General features: G+C 35.8%; 2 protein-coding genes across 2 annotated transcripts in view; both read left to right on the top strand.

Annotated features, from left to right (window-relative positions):
• The window catches only part of LRP1B (LDL receptor related protein 1B), a 1,545,691-nt gene that overhangs the window by 1,147,087 nt on the left and 378,465 nt on the right, over positions 1 to 20,139 (top strand). The window lies entirely within an intron of this gene.
• LOC132495390 (spindle and kinetochore-associated protein 3-like) lies at positions 3,268 to 6,899 on the top strand. Its single transcript, XM_060107247.1, has 2 exons — positions 3,268 to 3,396; positions 6,556 to 6,899. The coding sequence occupies exons 1-2, from the start codon at positions 3,294 to 3,296 to the stop codon at positions 6,897 to 6,899; spliced, it is 447 nt and encodes a 148-aa protein (XP_059963230.1). The 5' UTR covers positions 3,268 to 3,293.

Genomic DNA, 20,139 nt, shown 5'->3' with positions numbered 1-20,139 from the left:
TTCTTACTCAGAGAAGCTGGAAGAGAGGGAGATTGAATATATTAAAAAATTTAAAGTGGAAAGACAGGAAGTTAATAAACATTTTGTCTAATGGTAACTGTCTATTTAGCCAAAGTAGGAAGCTGATTATATACCAGACACTACACTGTGCACTTTATTTCAATTAAGTCATTTAATATCCATAACTACAGTATGGGATAAATAATGTATTACTGCCATAGTGCAGCTGAGAAAACTGAGGATTGGAAGGGCTAAGTAATTATTTAAGGTCACATGTTTGGTAGAGCAAAGCTTTAGACTCAGGATTATTTGACATCAGAATTTGATCTTTCACAACATTGTAAAACAACTATATGTTAATAAAATTTAAAAAAAAAGAATTTGAGCTTTTAACCATTATCCCATATGGTTTCTATACAAAGTAACAGATTTTTTTTTCACTCTGCCATTTTGACACATTTTTAACTTCCCAGATATTTTGGCTCTATATTTATGTGTATAGACAATTTGACAGATGTAAATTTTTCAAAAAGTTCCTTGATCAATTTTCTATCAAGTGCTCTTAAAATGTTCACAATTCTTTTTCATGTTTTAAATTTTTTAATGAATTGTTTTTATTGGTATTTATTAATTTTCATGTAAATTATATAATGAAAATTTCATTCTTTAAGTAGATTTTTTAGATCCTGTCCAATCATATATATCATATAGATTACAGATAGTGACAATGTGCATTTTCATGTGTAGCCATTAATTCTAACAAGATCAATTCTCCAAGGTCACAAATTGCAGATCTTAATTTTATCATAGTCTTAATTTTTTGTCAAATTTAAATTTTACTGAATATAGTTTTCATCAATGCCCATTTCATTTTGTGCTGATTATATCTCTGACATCTAATTTTTGAGGGTCAATATGTATAATATTCAGCGTTATTTAAAAAGATTTAATTCTTAAGTATATTATTAATTTATTGTAGGGTTTATTGATTATGGTTTCAGCAATTATCACTTTTATTTTGTGTTGCTTATTTTTAACGTGTCTAATTTTTTCCTGCTGATTCAACCAAACTATCATCGTGTCAGAATGGCTAGATGTAAGCATCCTGCTCATTTTTCTCTATTACAAAATAAAACACTGGAGCTCTATTTGAATACTTGAGGAAAGTAGAGAAGGAACAGCTACTACAACAGATGTAAGAAGAATTCAGCTGGAGACAATTAAACATTTCCTGACTATTGATAAGAGAACAATAATACCTTTTAAAGTGAGCATAGCACTTTACCAAATACATCCGTATACACATAATCCTTTTTCCATATTAAACATATTAAAGAGTGTAATAGGCAGTGTTTTCTTGCTCTTCCACATCATCAATCCTGTAGCTACATCCCTATAATGTACCACCAACCTCTTTCTCCAAAACATACATACCCTTCATCCGTGCCTATCTTTTCTGGAAAAAAGAAAATTATTTCTCTACTGCTTGCAAACAAATAGTTTCAGCTACCACTTTGTGTCTATCTATCATTTGAATGATTTGTTCCTCTTGTTCTCTCATAGATATCTACTGCTGGACTTCTGCTACTTGTGCCAATTTTTTAAAGTAACAGCTTTATTGAGATATATTTCACACACCATAAAATTCATCCTTTTAAAGTCTACAGCTCAGTAGTTTTTAGTATTATTTACCGACTTGTACAACCATCACCATTTTCAATTTTAGAACATTTCATCACCTCAAAAAGATACCCCTTACCCATTTGCAGCCACTCCCTATTCCCCCAGCTTACCCAGACATAGACAACCACGAATCTACATTTAATGTACATAGATTAGGCTGTTACCAATATTTCATAGAAATGGACTCATACAATACATGGTCTTTTGTGACTGGCTTCTTTTACTTAACATTTTTTTTTATTCCTTCCATGTTGTATATTCTCTCCATATTCCCTTCATGTTGTAACCGTGTCTTTTTATTGCCAAATAATACGGTATTATATATACATACCACATTTTGATTTATTGATCGATTGATAGATAGTTGGGTTATTTCTACTTTTTCACTGTTATGAATGATGCTGTTGTGGACATTTGTGTGCAAGTTTTTCTGTGGACATATGATTTCAACTGATTGAGAGATTAAAAGTTAAAGAAATTGAAAGATTGGTTTTCTATAGCTTTCAATTCAAAACATGTGTTTCCTAGAGTGAATCTGAGATGAGAGAAATGGATTTATTCCTCCATCACATATGTTATTTCAATTAAAATTTTCACAGCTTTTCTAGAAGATGGATATTATTCCCAGTTTTGCAGGTTAGTAACTAAGTTCTGAATCAAGTCATAGATCTCATGGTTCAGTTGTAAAACTGGAACGGGAAAGCAAGTCTTCTTCATGTCTCAGCTTATCCAAAATTTTAAATCAGTGTATGGATTTGTAGGGGGCCAATGCACATGAGTATGTGATTTTTCCCATATTATTCAATCCTGCTGGATCCAATAACCTGGTTCTATGATTAAACACAGACAAATGAATAGACAATAGAAGTATGGACGATTAAAGATTTCTAGGATGCTAACAAAAGCATATTGAAAATGGTTCTCTATGGTGTCTGTCTAGTTAGAATGAAGTCAGGATTTGACTCATAGGGAAAATAGAGAGGGGGTCAATGGAGGGGGTCATGATACCAAGTAACATTTTTGTTATAAAGAAATGTGAAGAAATAGTAGAAATCCAAGAGGCAATTATGGGGAAGATTTTGTATTTTTCACCTTAGACAGGAAACAGCTCACTAATATTTCAGAATGCTTTTCTTTTAACCAGATAATTTACATACTTAGATTAGAAAAAAAAGAACAGTAAGACAAACAAAGAATACTTATACTGAGTGCCTGCTTTAGAATCTCTGTAAACACTCAAATACCCATTTCATTGTAGCAAAAAACATAGGGTCATGTACCAGATGATGTACACAGTTTGCACAGTGCATGAAATGACTGATGTTATTATGTGTCCTTTGAAAATAATAAACAAAACCCACAAGGGCATAATAGTGGCTTTTTAAAAACAATTTTATAGTAATAACTATATCTGCCCAATATAAGAAGAGATGAGTAAAAATGACAGGTTTCTTACACATTCATATATGATTAATATCTTCTTACGGAATGTAAGTTATTGGCCAAGTGTGATGCTAGTGCCCTGTCACTTGGTTCTGTTACTATTGTTGTGTTTTAAAGCTGACATGCTAAACGTGCGCGGGCGCTGAGGACGAGCGCGGGTCTCGTCCATGGATCTGATCCGGGGCTTTTGCGGGAAGCTGCGGTCTCTGGCCGTCACCCTGGACGGCGAGACGGCCCGGCTGCAGCGAGCGCTGGACGGAGAGGACAGCGGTGAGTGAGCCGCGTGAGGGACGCTGGCGCGCGCACTGGCCGACCGACAGGCGGCTGACTGTGAGGAGCCCTCCCGGGGGAGGCGGCGGCGCCCTTCGCCCCAGGCACCCCCGGGCCCGCCCAGCGCTGCGCGCAGCCTCTGCCCCACCAGGGACGCGAGGCGGAGAAACAGCCGCACTTAGAAACCCTAATCGAGCCTGCAGGCTGGGCTCGCGATGCACGCGCTCATTTACACACGACGAGCTTTCAAGTGCACGTAGTGGGGGCTTATCAAGAAAAATACGACCAAGAGAAGATGAAACGTTTCTTCTAACAGCAGCCGCTCAGCCCTGTTCTTGACATGTAGGGTGACTTTAGTCTCACCCAGATAGATGGTCCACAGTTGCAGTGTCAGTATTTTTCCCAACAAACCGTAGTGCCAAAACGAAAGCTAATACGCAGTACTGCTTTTTATTTATTTTTTTGTTTGTTTGTTTTGTTTTTTTTTGCGGTACGCGGGCCTCTCACTGTTGTGGCCTCTCCCTTTGCGGAGCACAGGCTCCGGACGCGCAGGCTCAGCGGCCATGGCTCACGGGCCCAGCCGCTCCGCGGCATATGGGATCTTCCCAGACCGGGGCACAAACCCGTGTCCCGAACCCGTGTCCCCTGCATCGGCAGGCGGACTCTCAACCACTGCGCCACCAGGGAAGCCCAGTACTGCTTTTTAAAATATAGGTAAAGCAAAATTCTCCACCACTAACGTTTGTATTAAGAGACTTTTTGAAGTTGTTGCAAGAGTAGTGCAGATTTTGAGATTATTTTGTGCGTCATAACTGTAATCCGCCTTAAAATATCGCACCCTGCAGACGCAGACTCATTTTCCTTTAACTATATTATAAGTTTTCCAGCCATTTAAAAATGTTTATGCTTGTGCCTGTGAAAGCAATATTATGTGCACGGCAAAAAAATTTGAGGTAACAGAGAAGTAGAAAGAAGAAAATAAGTCTTTGCTATAACTTCACCGTCAGAAGACACAGCTATTAATAGTTCAGTAGCTTTTCTACCATCCTTAATTTTAGCGTTGCCTTGACTTTGTTTACGTAGTTGAGATAACGCTATAAGACACAAAACTATTAATGGTTTTGGATTTTTTAGACATGGCTGAATAGTTTTCCATAAAGCTTGTGCTAAGTTACCTCCTTACCAATCTATTGCCTGGTTACACACATTCTTTCTTTTCTTTTGGTTTTACAAGAAAAAGCTGGAATAATTTTTTCAGTTCCTGGCCTGCATGTATTACAGAAAATATGGAATTGTGATAATTAGAGAAAATGAACATCCCCTAAATTCGCCTTCTATGATCAGTTATGAATCTAATAAAATTCACCATGTTAAAGGATACAATTCAGTGGTTTTCAGTATCTTCACAGAGGTGTGCAACCATCATCACACCGAGTTTAGATTTTCATAACCCCCCGAAACAAACCCCGGTCACTGTTGACAGCCACTGCCCGGAATCTTGCTCCCACCTACCGCACTGCTTTATGCGGCCGCTGATCTGCTTTCTGTCTCTCCAGATCTGCCTATTCCGGACATCTCCTATAAATGGAATTGTACAATCTGTAGTCTTTTGTGACTGACATTTCACTTAGCGAAGTGTTGCAAGGTTCATCCCTGTCATGGTAGCATGTATCAGTATTTCATTACATTTTATTGCTGAATAATATTTCATTGTATGGATTTACCACATTTTGTTTATCCATCAGTTGATGAACATTTGGGTCGTTTCTACTTTGGCTATTATGACTAATGCTGTTGTAAACACTCGTGTGCCAACGCTTTATGTGAACATAATGTCTTCAGTCCTCTTTGGTATGCATTTAGAAGTGGAATTGCTGTGTCATATGGTAAAGCTGTGTTTTGCTTTTTGAGGAACGACCAAATTGTTTACCAAAGTGCACCACTGTACATTTCCACCAGCAATGAATGAGGGATGCAATTTCTCCACATCCTCATCAACATTTGTTATTGTCTGTCTTTTAATTATAGTCATTCTAGTGGTATGAAATACAATATCATTGTGTTGTTGATTTGCATTTTTCTAATGAAAACTGGTCAACTTTTTTTTTATGCAGCAGGTTCTTATTAGTTATCCATTTTATACATATTAGTGTATATATGTCAATCCCAATCTCCCAATTCATCCCACCACCACCACAACCCACCCCCACTTTCCCCCCTTGGTGTCCATACGTTTGTTCTCTACATCTGCGTCTATTTCTGCCCTGCAAACCAGTTCATCTGTACCATTTTTCTAGATTACACATATATGCGTTAATATACGATAGTTGTTTTTCTCTTTCTGACTTACTTCACTCTGTATGACAGTCTCTAGGTCCATCCACATCTCTACACATGTGAAAATTGGTCAACTTTTAACAGGTGGAAGGAGATAGTCTTGAAAGGAGGCATATTTTAGAAAAGAGAAATCTTTTTAAAAACGGCTTCTATGTTAGGTATATGACAAACTGATTAATAAGAAAGGTGATGGTACAGTGGGTAAAGGATGTCTTTTCAGTGCCAGGTCAATTGCACACTCATATGGAAAAAAAAGAATGGATCTTGATCCTTACCTCTTGCCATACACAAAAATCAATTCCTGATGGATTGTAGCTCTAAATGCAAAAGGCCAGGACTTCCCTGGTGGTGCAGTGGTTAAGAATCCACCTGCCAATGCAGGAGACACGGGTTCGAGCCCTGGTCCCAGAAGATCCTACATGCTGTGGAGCAACTAAGCCCAAGCACCACAGCTCCTGAGCCCGCGTGGCACAACTACTGAAGCCCGCGTGCCTAGAGCCCATGCTCCACAACAAGAGAAGCCACTGCAATGAGAAGCCCGCACACCGCAATGAAGAGTAGCCCCTGCTCGCCGCAACTAGAGAAAGCCCACGTGCAGCAACGAAGACCCAAAGCAGCCAAAAATAAATAAATAAATTAATTTAATTTAATTAATGCAAAAGGCCAAACAATAAGGCTTTTAGAAGAAAACAAAAGCATTGTCACTGGCAAAGATTTTAAAAATAGGAACCAAAACGTGCTCACCATAAATGAAAAACAGCTAAGTAGGACTACATTCCCTCTTCCTTCCTCCAGTCCCTGATCTGAGTGATGATTACATAGACTTTGAAGATTATCCAATGAGAGTTTTACATGACCTTCATTCCGAAGTCCGGACTCTAAAGGATGATGTCAATATTCTTCTTGATGAAGCAAGCTTGGAAAGTCAAGAAAGCATTGGTTTCATAAAGGCAACAAAAGTACTGATGAAAAAAAATTCAATGGATATCATGAAAATAAGAGAGTTTTTCCAGAAGTATGGATATAATCCACGTGCTAAGGAAAATTCAGGTGTGAATAACTTGCATTTTATAGTATTTGTTTTAGTATTAAAGAAAGAAGGCAGCATGATTAAGACTACTATAGTCTTGGCCATTGTTTCTAGTTCTGACTCTGCCATTATGTGATAGTCCTTTGATCATGTATTCAGCAGTCACTGTGTTCTGGATGCAGTGCCGATCAGTGGTGCAACATAAAGACAGTTCTTGCTCTCCTTTGCAAATGCTGGATGAGAACCAACACAATGCTAGATGAAAGAAGGGTACAAGATAAATCTATGTGACTTGAGGATAGTTGGTTTCTGGTCAGCTCTGCCAGTAAACAGCTGAGAGACCAACCTTAAGGCATGCTATTTCACTTTTCTCGTTCTCGGTTTCTTCTTCCATAGAATGAGAGATTTTGGGCTATATAAATTCTTAAAGTCCTTTTTAGTTCTAAAATTCTAATGAAGGGTAGGATAGCATGATGGTTTAGAATTTAGAGTCAAACTGCCTGAGTTCAAATCTCTAATTTCACCACTTACTAGCTGTATTAATCTTTGACCAGTTACTTAACTTTGTACCTCACTTTCTCATCTATAAATGAGAGAATTTTTTTTGGTTTTGGCCGCGCCGCATGGCTTGCAGTATCTTAGTTCGCCGCCCAGGAACTGAGCCCAGGAACTGAGCCCAGGACCACGGCAGTGAAAGCACTGAGTCCTAACCACTGGACCACCAGGGAAGTCCTATAAAGTAGATATGTTTAATAGTATCTACCTCTGAGGCTGTATAAGGATTAAATGAGATAAAATTTGCTTAGAACAGCACCTCATATGCTAATCACCCATTGTTAACTATTATTATTGTTATACCCATAATTGTGAGTAACTAATTTCAATATGCTTCAGTGTCTTCATTTCTGTTATGAGAGTCTTTGTACATAAATAAAACATTAATTAGATTCAACAACAACAAAAAAAAAGCTGACATGCTTTTGAAATAAGTAATAGCAAAAAATTAAACAGCTGGGGAATCAGCATGCAGGGAGGAAAAGAGCAAAGCTGCAAAATGAGTTTATAAATATTACTAGAAGAACTGAGAGAAAGTTGCTGAGAAGTCCAAGATCCAGCATGCTCTACTGAATGTAAGCTGTTTGAAAAATGTCTACAGACTGCTCAACATTATTTTGACATACATTTCCCACATCACACCTCCTACTTTCCACCCTATTTTCTCTGACATATAAGATAAAACCATTGAGTAAATATGATTCATACCCTCTGAGTTTACTAGGTTAGACAAACACACTATATATTATATCCTAATAAGCTCAATATCTATGAAAATTTCACATTGAAATGGTGATCATGTATATTCAGGTTTAATAAGTAGGTAACAAAATTGTGTAATTTTGATGAATTTCTTTGTGAGAAGATGGAACCCTGGGATGACCGCATTTTACACAAAATAGAAGCAATTATTTTGTTTTTCATTTTAACCAAGCAGGAGGATTTCCAAGGCCTCACTAGGTTACTTTTCTTCACATTAGCCTACCATTATATTTCTTAAATTCATATTTTAATGGCAATTGTATAATTAATGTAGTAACTGCCAATAATCAGATTACATTTTTCTTCTGTCATTTAAGCATTATATATTACAAAAATAAAAAGTTTTGTACAATATGTTTATTCTGTCTTTCAAAACAGGATTTCTTCCATGTCTTTTCCTGTACCTTGTGAAGAGGAGGTAGTCAATACATCCTCTTTATTAATGATATGAACAATGAAGTATAGCCAGAGAGCAAAGTTTGTGGTATAGCTACCTTCTTAATAGCACCAACTATTAAGAAGAAAATGTTTGGAAAGGAAAAAGTTTGGGATACTACCTAATTATAATGCCAGTATTAAGGAAAGGTAGGCCATCTTGGATATATATACATTTTCCCCTATTTGTGGAGAAAGAGTATAGTTTTACTTATTTTACATTCAGAATTGTAAAATCTGTGTTATAGACTTTAATTAAATATGAAGATTGTGTTTATCCTGGTAAACCGAGGTAAATAAAACTATACATATGCATATTTAGTCACATAAAATACTCACAAGTGCTCACAACCACCTTAGAACATTTATATAGCAGGATGGAATAGAAAGTTAAAAAAAAAAAAGGTTATTTCAGATAGATTGATAGATAGTCCAGAACAACATTTATGTATGAATATGAGTTAAATGTCACAAAAAGAAGATATGCCCTGAATATTGGAAAATATTTTTAGTGCCTTCACCATGTGAGACATACTGGGGGTGGATTTTTATCACTCTCTGATCTCACCAGGTACTGATGATTCAGGTTTCTTTTCCACATTATCATAATCCAGTTGATAACCTAGGACTCTATATTCCTTTACTGTGGGACTTAAAAATGTCTTAGGACATTGAAGTTAAATGCCCATGTAGGCAGTTCAGATGGGGCTTACCAAAATTTCAAGGCATACACTCTACTTCTTCTGGGTGATGTGTGGGCACCAATCAGTAGGATGAGTTGAACAGATGAGGCAGCTTCTCTGTACAGGCTATGGGATTCTCACTTGAATGGCAAGGCAAGGCTTGCAGGCCTTATCCTTGCTTTCAAATAGTTCTTTGGCACTGACAAAAAATGGCAAAGGAGGTGAGTGGAGGCTATTCTCAATGCTGACTCCCTGGTCCATCCAGATGATGGATCTCATCTTCAGCCTCAGAAACTTCTATGAAGGTCTATGTCACTCACCCCCTTTGCCAAAATCAACAACACTTATCAAATTATCTAGGGAGTTTGGCTCATCTATTTCATCTTTAATTCTCTTCCAAATCTATTGCTCTGACATCAACTTAATTTGCTACATTATTTGTTCTGGATCTTGAACACATTTTCTTCTCTTCAAATAAACCCAGTTTATCTGATTTTTTAGGTTTGGCTTTTAGAAATATTATTTCTAATGTAAGCCTCAAAGCCTAATTTTTAAGTAAAAACTGAGCTGCTTTTCTCATTGTATTTACTTAATCAAAACTTCATTTCTTTTGTAGCCTTATGTATGTCTTTGACAAATTAAAGAAAGGTCACTTATCAGGAAGTAAAGACACAGTAGTATTTTATGCATAACTTTACTACTTAGGTGCACTGGAGATTCAATGCAGAGCAGGACACTGAAGGCCTCTACCCTCACAAAACTACAGTCTAGTAAAACAGAGGACATGGTATAGGATTTTTTTAAAATTTATTTATTTTTGGTTGCTTTGGGTCTTCATTGTTGCACGCAGGCTTTCTCTAGTTGTGGCGAGTGGGGGCTACTCTTCGTTGTGGTACCCGGGCTTCTCATTGCAGAGCTCTTGTTGCAGAGCACAGGCTAGAGGTGTGCAGGCTTCAGTAGTTGTGGCGCATTGGCTCAGTAGTTGTGGCACACGGGCTTGGAGCACAGGCTCAGTAGTTGTGGCGTACAGGCTTAGTTGCTCCGTGGCATGTGGGATCTTCCTGGACCAGGGCTCGAACCCATGTCCCCTGTGTTGGCAGGTGCATTCTTAACCACTGGTCACCAGGGAAGCCAGGTATAGGATTTTAAGAACATTTTTTTCAAGATCCCTAAAATACTCTGAGAGATAGATAGATAAAGTCACCATAAAGTCATCAGGTCCAGCTGTGATAGTTATCATAGAAGTGAATTGAACTTAATGACTATTTTGGAAAATCTTAGAAAGCTTTATTCCAGTAAGCTCATTCCTTGGCATCCAGATGTTGAAGGGGTTCTATTCCATTTTAAAGGGAATCACACAGAGACACTTAAAAGTAAAACTTTTTATTTTAAAAATCTGTCCATTTAGACTTTTGCCACAATAAGAACTCTTATTCATTGCCATTGCTTATTAAAGAATAAAGCTTTTGATGAACTTGTGCAATCCTGGGAAGGCTAATTTCCCTCTACCCTATCAATCATTGTTCCAAGATTAAAATTTCATAAAAAGAACAGCTGTCTGCAAAAGTCTTTGCTACTTAGATTACATAGCTTTAATATCCATTTGAGCACTGCAATTTTGTGGATAGCATATAAGATGAATTATATTTTGTCTTTTCTGTGGAGTTTTACTGTGAAGACTTTTGAATGGTTCAAATTTGACATTAAAATGGCCTTGGTAAGTGAGGGCGCATGGCTATATATTATGTTAACAAAAAGAGTAGCATCAAACACAAGTTCTATCCATAACATGTGGCTGATATTTCATGGTCAGCAGAAATAAAAGATAGTGTTTTAGAAAATGTGCAGAAGGGTTTTTAGTTTTTATGTTTTTTTAAGATCAATTCATTATTTTATTTATTCATTTAACAAATATTAAATGCCTATAATGTATCAGGCTCTCTCTCTTATGGGACTTAGTGATAAAGCAATGGATAACTCCCTAGTGTTTTGAAGCTCATATTATAGTGTGGGACTGAGATAATAAACTGACAAATATGTTCATCAAATGGTGTTAACAGGAGCTAACAGGGTGGTCAGCGAAGTATTTTTTAAGAATTCAGTATTTGAGCAGAAAACTCTAGGGTATGAGGAGAGCTGAAAACTGAATGTCCCAGCAAGAGGGACAACAAATGCAAAGGCCCTGAGCTGGAAGCCTGTTTGATGAATCAGGAAAAAGCAGGAAGTCTCATGTGGCTGGAAAGAGTCAGCAAGAAGAAAATGGAAGTTGATTAGGTCAGAACGGTGACTGGGACCAGACCATCTTGGGTCTTACCACTGCAGTAAGGACTTCGTACTTATTATAAGTTAAACTGGAAGCTACTATGGGGTTTGGGACAGAAGTGTGAAATAATCTAACCTTGTTTTAGAAGGATTACTCTGCTTCTCTCATGGAAAAGATACTGAGGGAAAGTAAAGTAGAAAAGGAAAACTGTCATAGCTCAGGGTATCACTCTGCATAAATTTTAGAATGCAGTAAGCAATGTTCAGATACTGAAACAAGAAAACATCTTATTTCAAATTGGCCTCTCAGTATGAAGCTCATGAGCTGTCAGTGCCATTTAAATGAACCAGCATGACTATTCATGCAAGGTGAGCCTAGGATTTGTATTATAGCCTAAGGTCTGGGACAAAATACCTTAGGATCCTGCAGTGTCTCAAGAGTTTCCACAATGACCAAAAAAATGCACGATCAGGAATGATTAGTTTTTTAATTAATAATCACTAAAGTTACAATGCATAATATTTTCTCCAATGGACAACAAGAAGGAATGGTCAAGAGATACTCCATGTCATTTTGTTTTTCTTAATGGGGAAAATACTTAGGTTCTGATCATTTACACGTGCCTTATAGAGTATACCAGTTGAGTCACTTCTCAAGTCCAGTGGCCAATTAAAACTGAGAAGATACCACTATGTCACACTATAGCCAGTGTGGCAGACAATCAGTTACTTCCATTCATTTAATCAAATATATTTTTATTTAGGAAAAAAATATCAGACAACAGCTACTTTGAAATATGGCACTTGGTGCTAGAAATGTAACACATTCCATCATCAGAGAGTTTTTAATCTTTTCATACTTTACTGTGTGCCATTCTCCACTGCAGATACCACCCACTAAATCATCACTCATGGGGTTTAAATCACAGCCTCACCATTGAATTGCCTGAGCCGTCTCATCCTTAAATTGGTGATAAGAATTTCACCTACTCATACAGTACTTGTGACAATAAAGTGAATTAGAACACACCCCTCCAGAAATGCTAGTCCATGCTTATAACCTCTAGGCATATCACAGTGCTTTGTAGCATGGTCCCCAACCCCCGGACCAGGAACAGGCACTGGTCTGCAGCCTGTTAGGAACCGGGACACACAGCAGGAAGTGAGCAGTAGGCAAGCAAGTGAAGCTTCATCTGCCGTTCCCCATCACTCCCCATCAGTCACATTACTGCCTGTACCATCCCTCCCCATCCGTGGAAAAATTGTCTTTCCTGGTGCCAAAAAGATTGGGGCCTGCTGCTTTATAGAGAATTAAAATGATTCTTAACACATATCATTCCTCACCTTAAGTCAGAGTTTTGTTGTATCTAAGTTAGAATATGGTACAAAATAAAATCACAAACAAAATGACAGAAAAATAAAATACAACTTACTGTCTTTGAGGATCAGGAAGATACTCTACTAGCTCTGAGGTATTACCATTACAATGTGTGGCAAACTACATCACTTTATATAATGCAGGTGTTTTTGGCTACGTTTATCACTTCTTGTCTAGAAAAGTAATGCCAAATGCTAATGCTTTGATCATACACAAATGAGAATTTTAGAAAGTTAGTGTTGGAAGACTTTTCTAACCCACATTTTCAGTATGGTCAAATTTTACTGGATCTCAGATTTATCTATTTTTTAATTGGATTTTTAGAGGGTCCCAGTGTAAAAAAAGTGTTGCTGAAACTTAAGCTTTTAGTAAAATACCTACTGGGCCATGCAACAGCAGCTCAAAGGTGAAGGAGGGGCAGCAAAGCCAGTCCCATCTTCTCTAAGAGGCTGCAGCAGGTGCTGATGCCCAGGAAGGTCTACAGCAGTGGCATCTGGTGCTGGAGCCAGACTAACTTTCCATTGATCAGGAAAACTAAAATGACAGACAACAAATTGCAGAAAGAATTTGAACTCTAAAATAACCTTTATGCAGAAGCAGAAATCCTTTGGGGCCAAAGATAACTGTTTGGATTGTTTAACAGCATACATCATCTTCTAATGTATGGAAATGCATATCAGATAGGTTTGAAGAAATATCTCTAAGCACATTCAAGCACAGAATCAGAAGTTACATACTCCCCAAGGCCTCATCTTGATATGGGCCATTGATAGGAGACTTGAAGTTATTGAAATTACAATTTATGTTGACTGAGGCATGAGCAGTGGAAGATAAACCGTGGAGTTAAAGATCTGATCTCAGGCTGGGACTCTCATCCATCCTCTGATTAATAGCAATTTGTTCCCTACTTTCTGTCCAGAGCATCATTCCTTTGTATCTGTCGCTGGAAGCTTGGTGCCATTTGGTACAAAATTACCTTCCTAAAATTCTGCCCCTGGAATGATCTCTGGTCAGTCACATATCCTCTTTGTATCACTAAATTGTGTAGGAATTCTGTAAATTTGTAGTTGTTTCTGAGAAACATGATATAGCATTTCCCTTTTTTATCCAAATCCACTAATAAAATATGCTGTTTGTGAGCCAGATCCAAAGTTGAGTTCTTATGTTTCCACAAGATTTCTGGTTCTTTTCATTCCTTGGACCATCTTCTCAACCAAGTGGCTTTACACTTCAGCAAGGAATCTCACAGCCATATTGTATATTTCCCACCAAATTAATAAAATGCTTTTCCTCCAGGATATTGAAGAGAAGTAGGCTGTGTCTGTGGCTAATGCATTTATTGCCCAGACTTCAAGGAACTTTAGCTTCTTAAATCTTATTAGAAAAATAATGTAAAATATTATTTGTTTTAGTATAGCAATTATTTATAATTGAATACATATTTTATGCTATTTTCAGTTACCTTTACTTTCTTTAGAGAATTTTATGTACAAAAGCATATATATATATATGTTTATATATATATGTTTATATGTATAAATAAAATGAGAGACAGATATGGATAATATGGATATATAGATATATATCTCTCAGCTCCTAAGGAAGAGGCATTTGAATTTATGTTGTGACTTTATTACTTACAACATGAGTTGATGACAGAAAATACTAATACATCTATAATGAGTAATTAAATGCACAAATACATTTTCTATCTATAAAGAAATGATAGAAATCATATTTTTATTTCCAAGAGTGATCCTCAAATTACTTTGGCCATGCTTTATGCAAAGCATTTGACAGATGTTTTCATGAGAGCATTGCCTGATGAATGTCTGCTGACCTGGAATTAATGCTTATTACTGAATTAACTGTATAATGCATGCCATGCTATATACATAATCTGCCAAAAGCATTGATTCTTCCATGCTAAGTGTTCAAGAAGCTTTTTACAAGAATCAATATTGATTTTTGCAGGTGGAATCTAGAGGAAATTTCTTGATTGTGAAAGACTATTTTTCAAAGTGGTTCACAAAGTTCCTGGTTTCATCTAATATATTGGCTGCAATAATCTCAGCTCAGTACCACTTATTTGCAGAATATTGGCTGCTAGAGATTGTTGCTTCTAACAGTGGGTCTGCATTTATCTCAATTTTGTTTAAAATACCCTCAAATAAATAGCCAGTCTGTAAAGATAGTGTAGATTACTAAGAATGAATTAAAGTAGATTCATGAAGAAGAGGACTGACCAAGATTTGCCAGATTTATGGTGCTCAATGTGTCATTTCATTATCAAATACAGGAGTGAATCCTATTAAATTACTAATCAGGTGTCTTAGCTGTCCTCTCTTAGATATATACATATATGTTCCAGACAACAAAAAGTATGAAACTCATCTTTCTTTACTTATTTGCACCATATTTTTCATCATGACTAGTAATTTACCCAATGAAGGTTTCATCTATTGTAATAAAGGTCACAGAATAGAGTATATAATATAGGATAGAAGACTCACAGACTACTGATGGGCAAGTGTGCCATTCTAGGCAATGAAACAGTTTGCTCCTGAGAGTGTCTTTATAATGAAGTTCAAATACCTCAGCTCTTAAGTTATTACAACCAAAAATCTAAGGAAAATAATTGTAATTCTTATCTAAGTTACACTGAAATAAAAGAGGATAATGAACGAATGTGAATACTACACCACTACTAAAAATAATAATGTAATAAAGAATGTTTTTAACTCTGAGCCCAATACAAGTGGAATTGCTCTTATACCAAGCTCATCACAAATTTCTCTCTTCCTTGATTGGAAGACCTAGATGACTCACATATTCTCCTTGTTGGCTATAGTAATAATTATTTTCCTTTTGCATTTTTGTCATGTTCCAGGCATTATACTAAAAGCTTCACATAGCACTTAATCTGCATGGTAACTCTATAAGATATATTTTCTATTATCATACTTGTCTTATAAGGAGAAAAATAAGGCTTCAAGAGGTGAAGTAGTTTATAATTTAAAAATAGAAACTTAGAAAGCTAGAACTCAAAATTGATCCTGCAACCTTTTAATCAATAATAGAAAGTTTTAGATTTACTGAAAAACTGAGAAGGTAGTACAGGGACTTCTCATTTATCCCATACCCAGTTTCTACTACAAGTAATGAGATATATGTTATAAATAATGAGCCATTATTGATACATACTGATACATTATTATTAATTAAATCCATAGTTTATTTAGCTTTCTCTCATTTTTACATAATGTACTTTTATTTTCTGGTTGCAGTGTCCTATTTGGGATACCACATTACATGTAGTTGTCATGTCTCTTTAGACCCCGTTTGCTGTGGCAGTTTCTCAGTCTTTCCCTGTTTTGATGACCTGGAAGGTTTTGAGGAATACTGGTCAGGTATTTTGTAGAATGTCTCTCAAGTGGGATTTATCTGATGTCCTTTTTTTCTCATGGTAAGACTAGAGTTATTGGTAACTGGGAGGAAGACCACAGATGTAAAATGCCATTTTCATCACATCATATCAAGCATATATACTATCAACATGATTTATGACTATTCATATTATTCTTGATTACTTGGCTGAAGTACTCTTTGTCTTCTCCACTGTAAAATTACTCTTTTTCCTTTTTTTTTTTCTGCATTATCAACACTTTGTATGGCATAGGCACAGTCTACAACTAAAAAGTGAAGAGTTATGCTTCCTCTCCTTGAGGGAATAGTCATGTAAATTATTATTAGTTCTTTTACATGGGATATTTATCTTATTTTCCTTATTTCTTAATTATTCAATCATTTATAATAGCTATAGGTTTATTGAGGTTTTTTTCTTTATTGATCTGAGGAATTCTCTCTCTATTCCTAGTTTGCTGAGAGTTTTTTAAAATCAGGAATGGGTGTTGGATTTTGTCAAATGCTTTTTCTGCATCAATGGATATGATCATAAGATTTTTTTTGATTAGTCAGTTGATGTGGTGTATTACATTAATTGATTTTGAAATGTTGAACCAGCCTTGCATGCTGGAAAAAATCCCACTTTGTTGTAGTGTAAAATTCTTTTCATACATTTTTGGATTTGACTTGCTTATATTTTTTTGAGGAATTTGCAGTGGTGTTCATGAGAAATATTGGTGTGCAGTTTTCCTTTTTTGTAATGGCTTTATCTGATTTGGGTATTAGGATAATAATGCTAGCTTCATAGAATAGGTTATGAGTAGTATTCTCCCTGCTTCTATTTTCTGGAAGAGATTGTAGAGAATTGCTATCATTTTGTTCTTCAATATTTGGTAGAATTCACCAATGAAAATATCTGGGTCTGGTGCTTTCTTTTTTGGAAGATTATTGTTGATTCAATTTCTTTAATAGGTTACTGATTTTTCCTTGTGTGAGTTTTAGTAGTTTGTGTCCTTCAAGAAATGCTTCCATTTCATCGAAGTTATCAAATTTGGGGGTAGAAATATTCATTTGTTCATAGTTCTCACTAATTATCTCCTCAGTATCCACAGCAACAGTAGTAATGGCTGCTCTCTCATTTTTTATATTAGTAATTTTTCTTAGTTCCCTGTTTTTTTTTAAGTAAACCTGCTAGAGTTTTATCAATTTTATTTTTTTCTAGAGATTTTATTGATTTTCTCTGTTGTTTTCCTGTTTTCAATTTTATTGATTTCTGCTCTAATTTGTATTATTTCTTCTCTTCTGCTTTCTTCAGACTTAAATTGTTCTTCTTTCTCTAGATCCCTAAGTTGGAAGCTTAGAGTATTGATTTTAGATCTTTCTTATTTTCTAACATATGTGGTTAACGCAATAAATTTCTCTCTAAACACGTTTTATTGCATCCCACTATTTTGATAAGTTGTATTTTGTTTCATTCAACTATTTATAAATTTCTTTTGAATCTTCTTTGGCCCATGTGTTTAGTAATGTGTTGCACAATCTCCAAATACTTGGGGGTTTCCCAGCTATCTTTCTGTTATTGATTTCTAGTTTAATTGGTCTGACAACATATTTTGCATGATTTCTAGTCTTTTAAATTTGTTGGTGTGTTTTATGCTCTAGACTGTGGTCTATCTTAATAAATGTTCCACGTGAGCTTAAGAAGAATGTGTATTCTGCTGCTATTGAATGAAGTATCCTATAAACATTAATTAGATCAAATTGATTGATGGTGCTGTTCAGGTCAACGGCATCCTTACTGATTTTCTGCCAGCATGATCTATCAAACACTGAAAGAGAGGAACTGAAATCCTCAACTATAATAGTGGATTTGTGTAGTTCTCTTTGCAGTTCTCTTAGTGTTTGCCTCATGTATTTTGATTCTGTCATTATATTGCATATACATTGGTATGTCTTCTTGGAGAATTGATCCCTTTATCATTATGTAATGCCCCTCTTTATCCCTGATAATGTTTTTTGTTCTAAAGTCTGTGTTGTCTGAAATTAATAAAGATACTTCAGCTTCCTTTTGATTAATATTAGCATGGTATATCTTTCTCCATCCCTTTACAATTAATCTGTGTCGTCGTATTTAAAGTGGATAGTTGGGTCTTTTTCTTAACCCACTCTGATGATCTTTGTCTTTTAATTGGTATATTTAGACAATTCACATTTAAAGTGATTATTGATGTAATCTGTTTAATAGTTATGTTTGTAACTGTCTTCTATTTGTTACACTCAGTTTTCTGCCTTCTCTTGTTTTAATGGAGCATTTTATTTGATTTCATTTTTCTCCTCCTTTAGCATATTAATTATACTTCCTTTAATGGTTTTCTTATAATTTGCAATATATATTTAACACCAATTAAGCCCATTCTAAAATAACACTATATTACTTCATGGGTAGTGCAAGTTCCTTCTAAGAGAGTTTTATCAATTCCTCCATCACATCCTATAAAACATTATTGTCATTCATTCAGTTATGCATATGCTAAAATCATCCAACACTTTTAATATTTTGAAAAATGTTATCTAATAGCTTAATTGAGAGTAAAATGAAAGATTTTATTTTACCTTCATTTATTCCTATTCTGACTCTTCCTTCCCTTATATAGATCTGAGTTCCTAACATATATCATTTTTCTTCTCCATGAAGAACTTCTTTTAACATTTTTTTCAGGAAAAGTCTACTATCAATGAATTCTCTCTCTCTCTCTCTCTCTTTTTTTTTTTTTTTTTTGTCTCTTGGAGTCTTTATTTCTCCTTTAATTTTTATTTATTTATTTATTTACTGCTTTACAATGGTGTGTTAGTTTCTGCTTTATAAAACAGTGAATCAGCTATACATATACATATATCCCCATATGTCCTCCCTCTTCCGCCTCCCTCCCACCCTCCCTATCCCACCCTTCTAGATGGTCACAAAGCACAGTGCTGATATCCCTGTGCTATGTAAGTGCTTCCCAATAGCTATATATTTTACGTTTGGTAGTGTATATATATCCATGCCACTCTCTCACTTTGTCCCAGATTACCCTTCCCCCTCCCCGTATCCTCAAGTCCATTCTCTAGTAGGTATGCATTTTTATTCTGGTCTTGCCCCTAGGTTATTCATGACCTTTTTTTTTTAATATTCCACATATATGTGTTAGTATATGGTATTTGTTTTTCTCTTTCTGACTTACTTCACTCTATGTGACAGTCTCTAGGTCCATCTACCTGACTACAAATAACTCAGTTTTGTTCCTTTTTATGGCTGAGTAATATTCCATTGTATATAAGTGCCACATATTCTTTATCCATTAATCTGCTGATGGACATTTAGGTTGCTTCCATGTCCTGGCTATTGTAAATAGAGCTGCAAAGAACATTGTGGTACATGACTCTTTTTGAATTATGGTTTTCTCAGGGTATATGCCCAGTAGTGGGATTGCTCAGTCCTATAGTAGTTCTATTTTTAGTTTTTTAAGGAACCTCCATACTGTTCTCCATAGTGGCTGTATCAATTTACATTCCCACCAACAGTACAAGAGTGTTCCCTTTTCTCCACACCCTCTCCAGCATTTACTATTTGTAGATTTTTTGATAATGGCCATTCTGACTGGTGTGAGATGATATCACATTGTAGTTTTGATTTTCATTTCTCTAATGATTAATGAGGTTGAGCATTCTTTCATGTGTTTGTTGGCAATCTGTATATCTTCTTTGGAGAAATGTCCATTTAGGTCTATTTTTGGATTTGGTTGTTTGTTATTTTAATATTGAGCTGCATGAGCTCCTTGTAAATTTTGGAGATTAATCCTTTGTCAATTGCTTCATTTGCAAATATTTGCTCCCATTCTGAGGGTTGACTTTTC

Source organism: Mesoplodon densirostris, chromosome 8 (genome assembly GCF_025265405.1).
Source record: "Mesoplodon densirostris isolate mMesDen1 chromosome 8, mMesDen1 primary haplotype, whole genome shotgun sequence".
Classification (NCBI taxonomy): Eukaryota; Metazoa; Chordata; class Mammalia; order Artiodactyla; family Ziphiidae; genus Mesoplodon; species Mesoplodon densirostris.
This window is presented reverse-complemented; position numbering and strand designations above follow the sequence as displayed.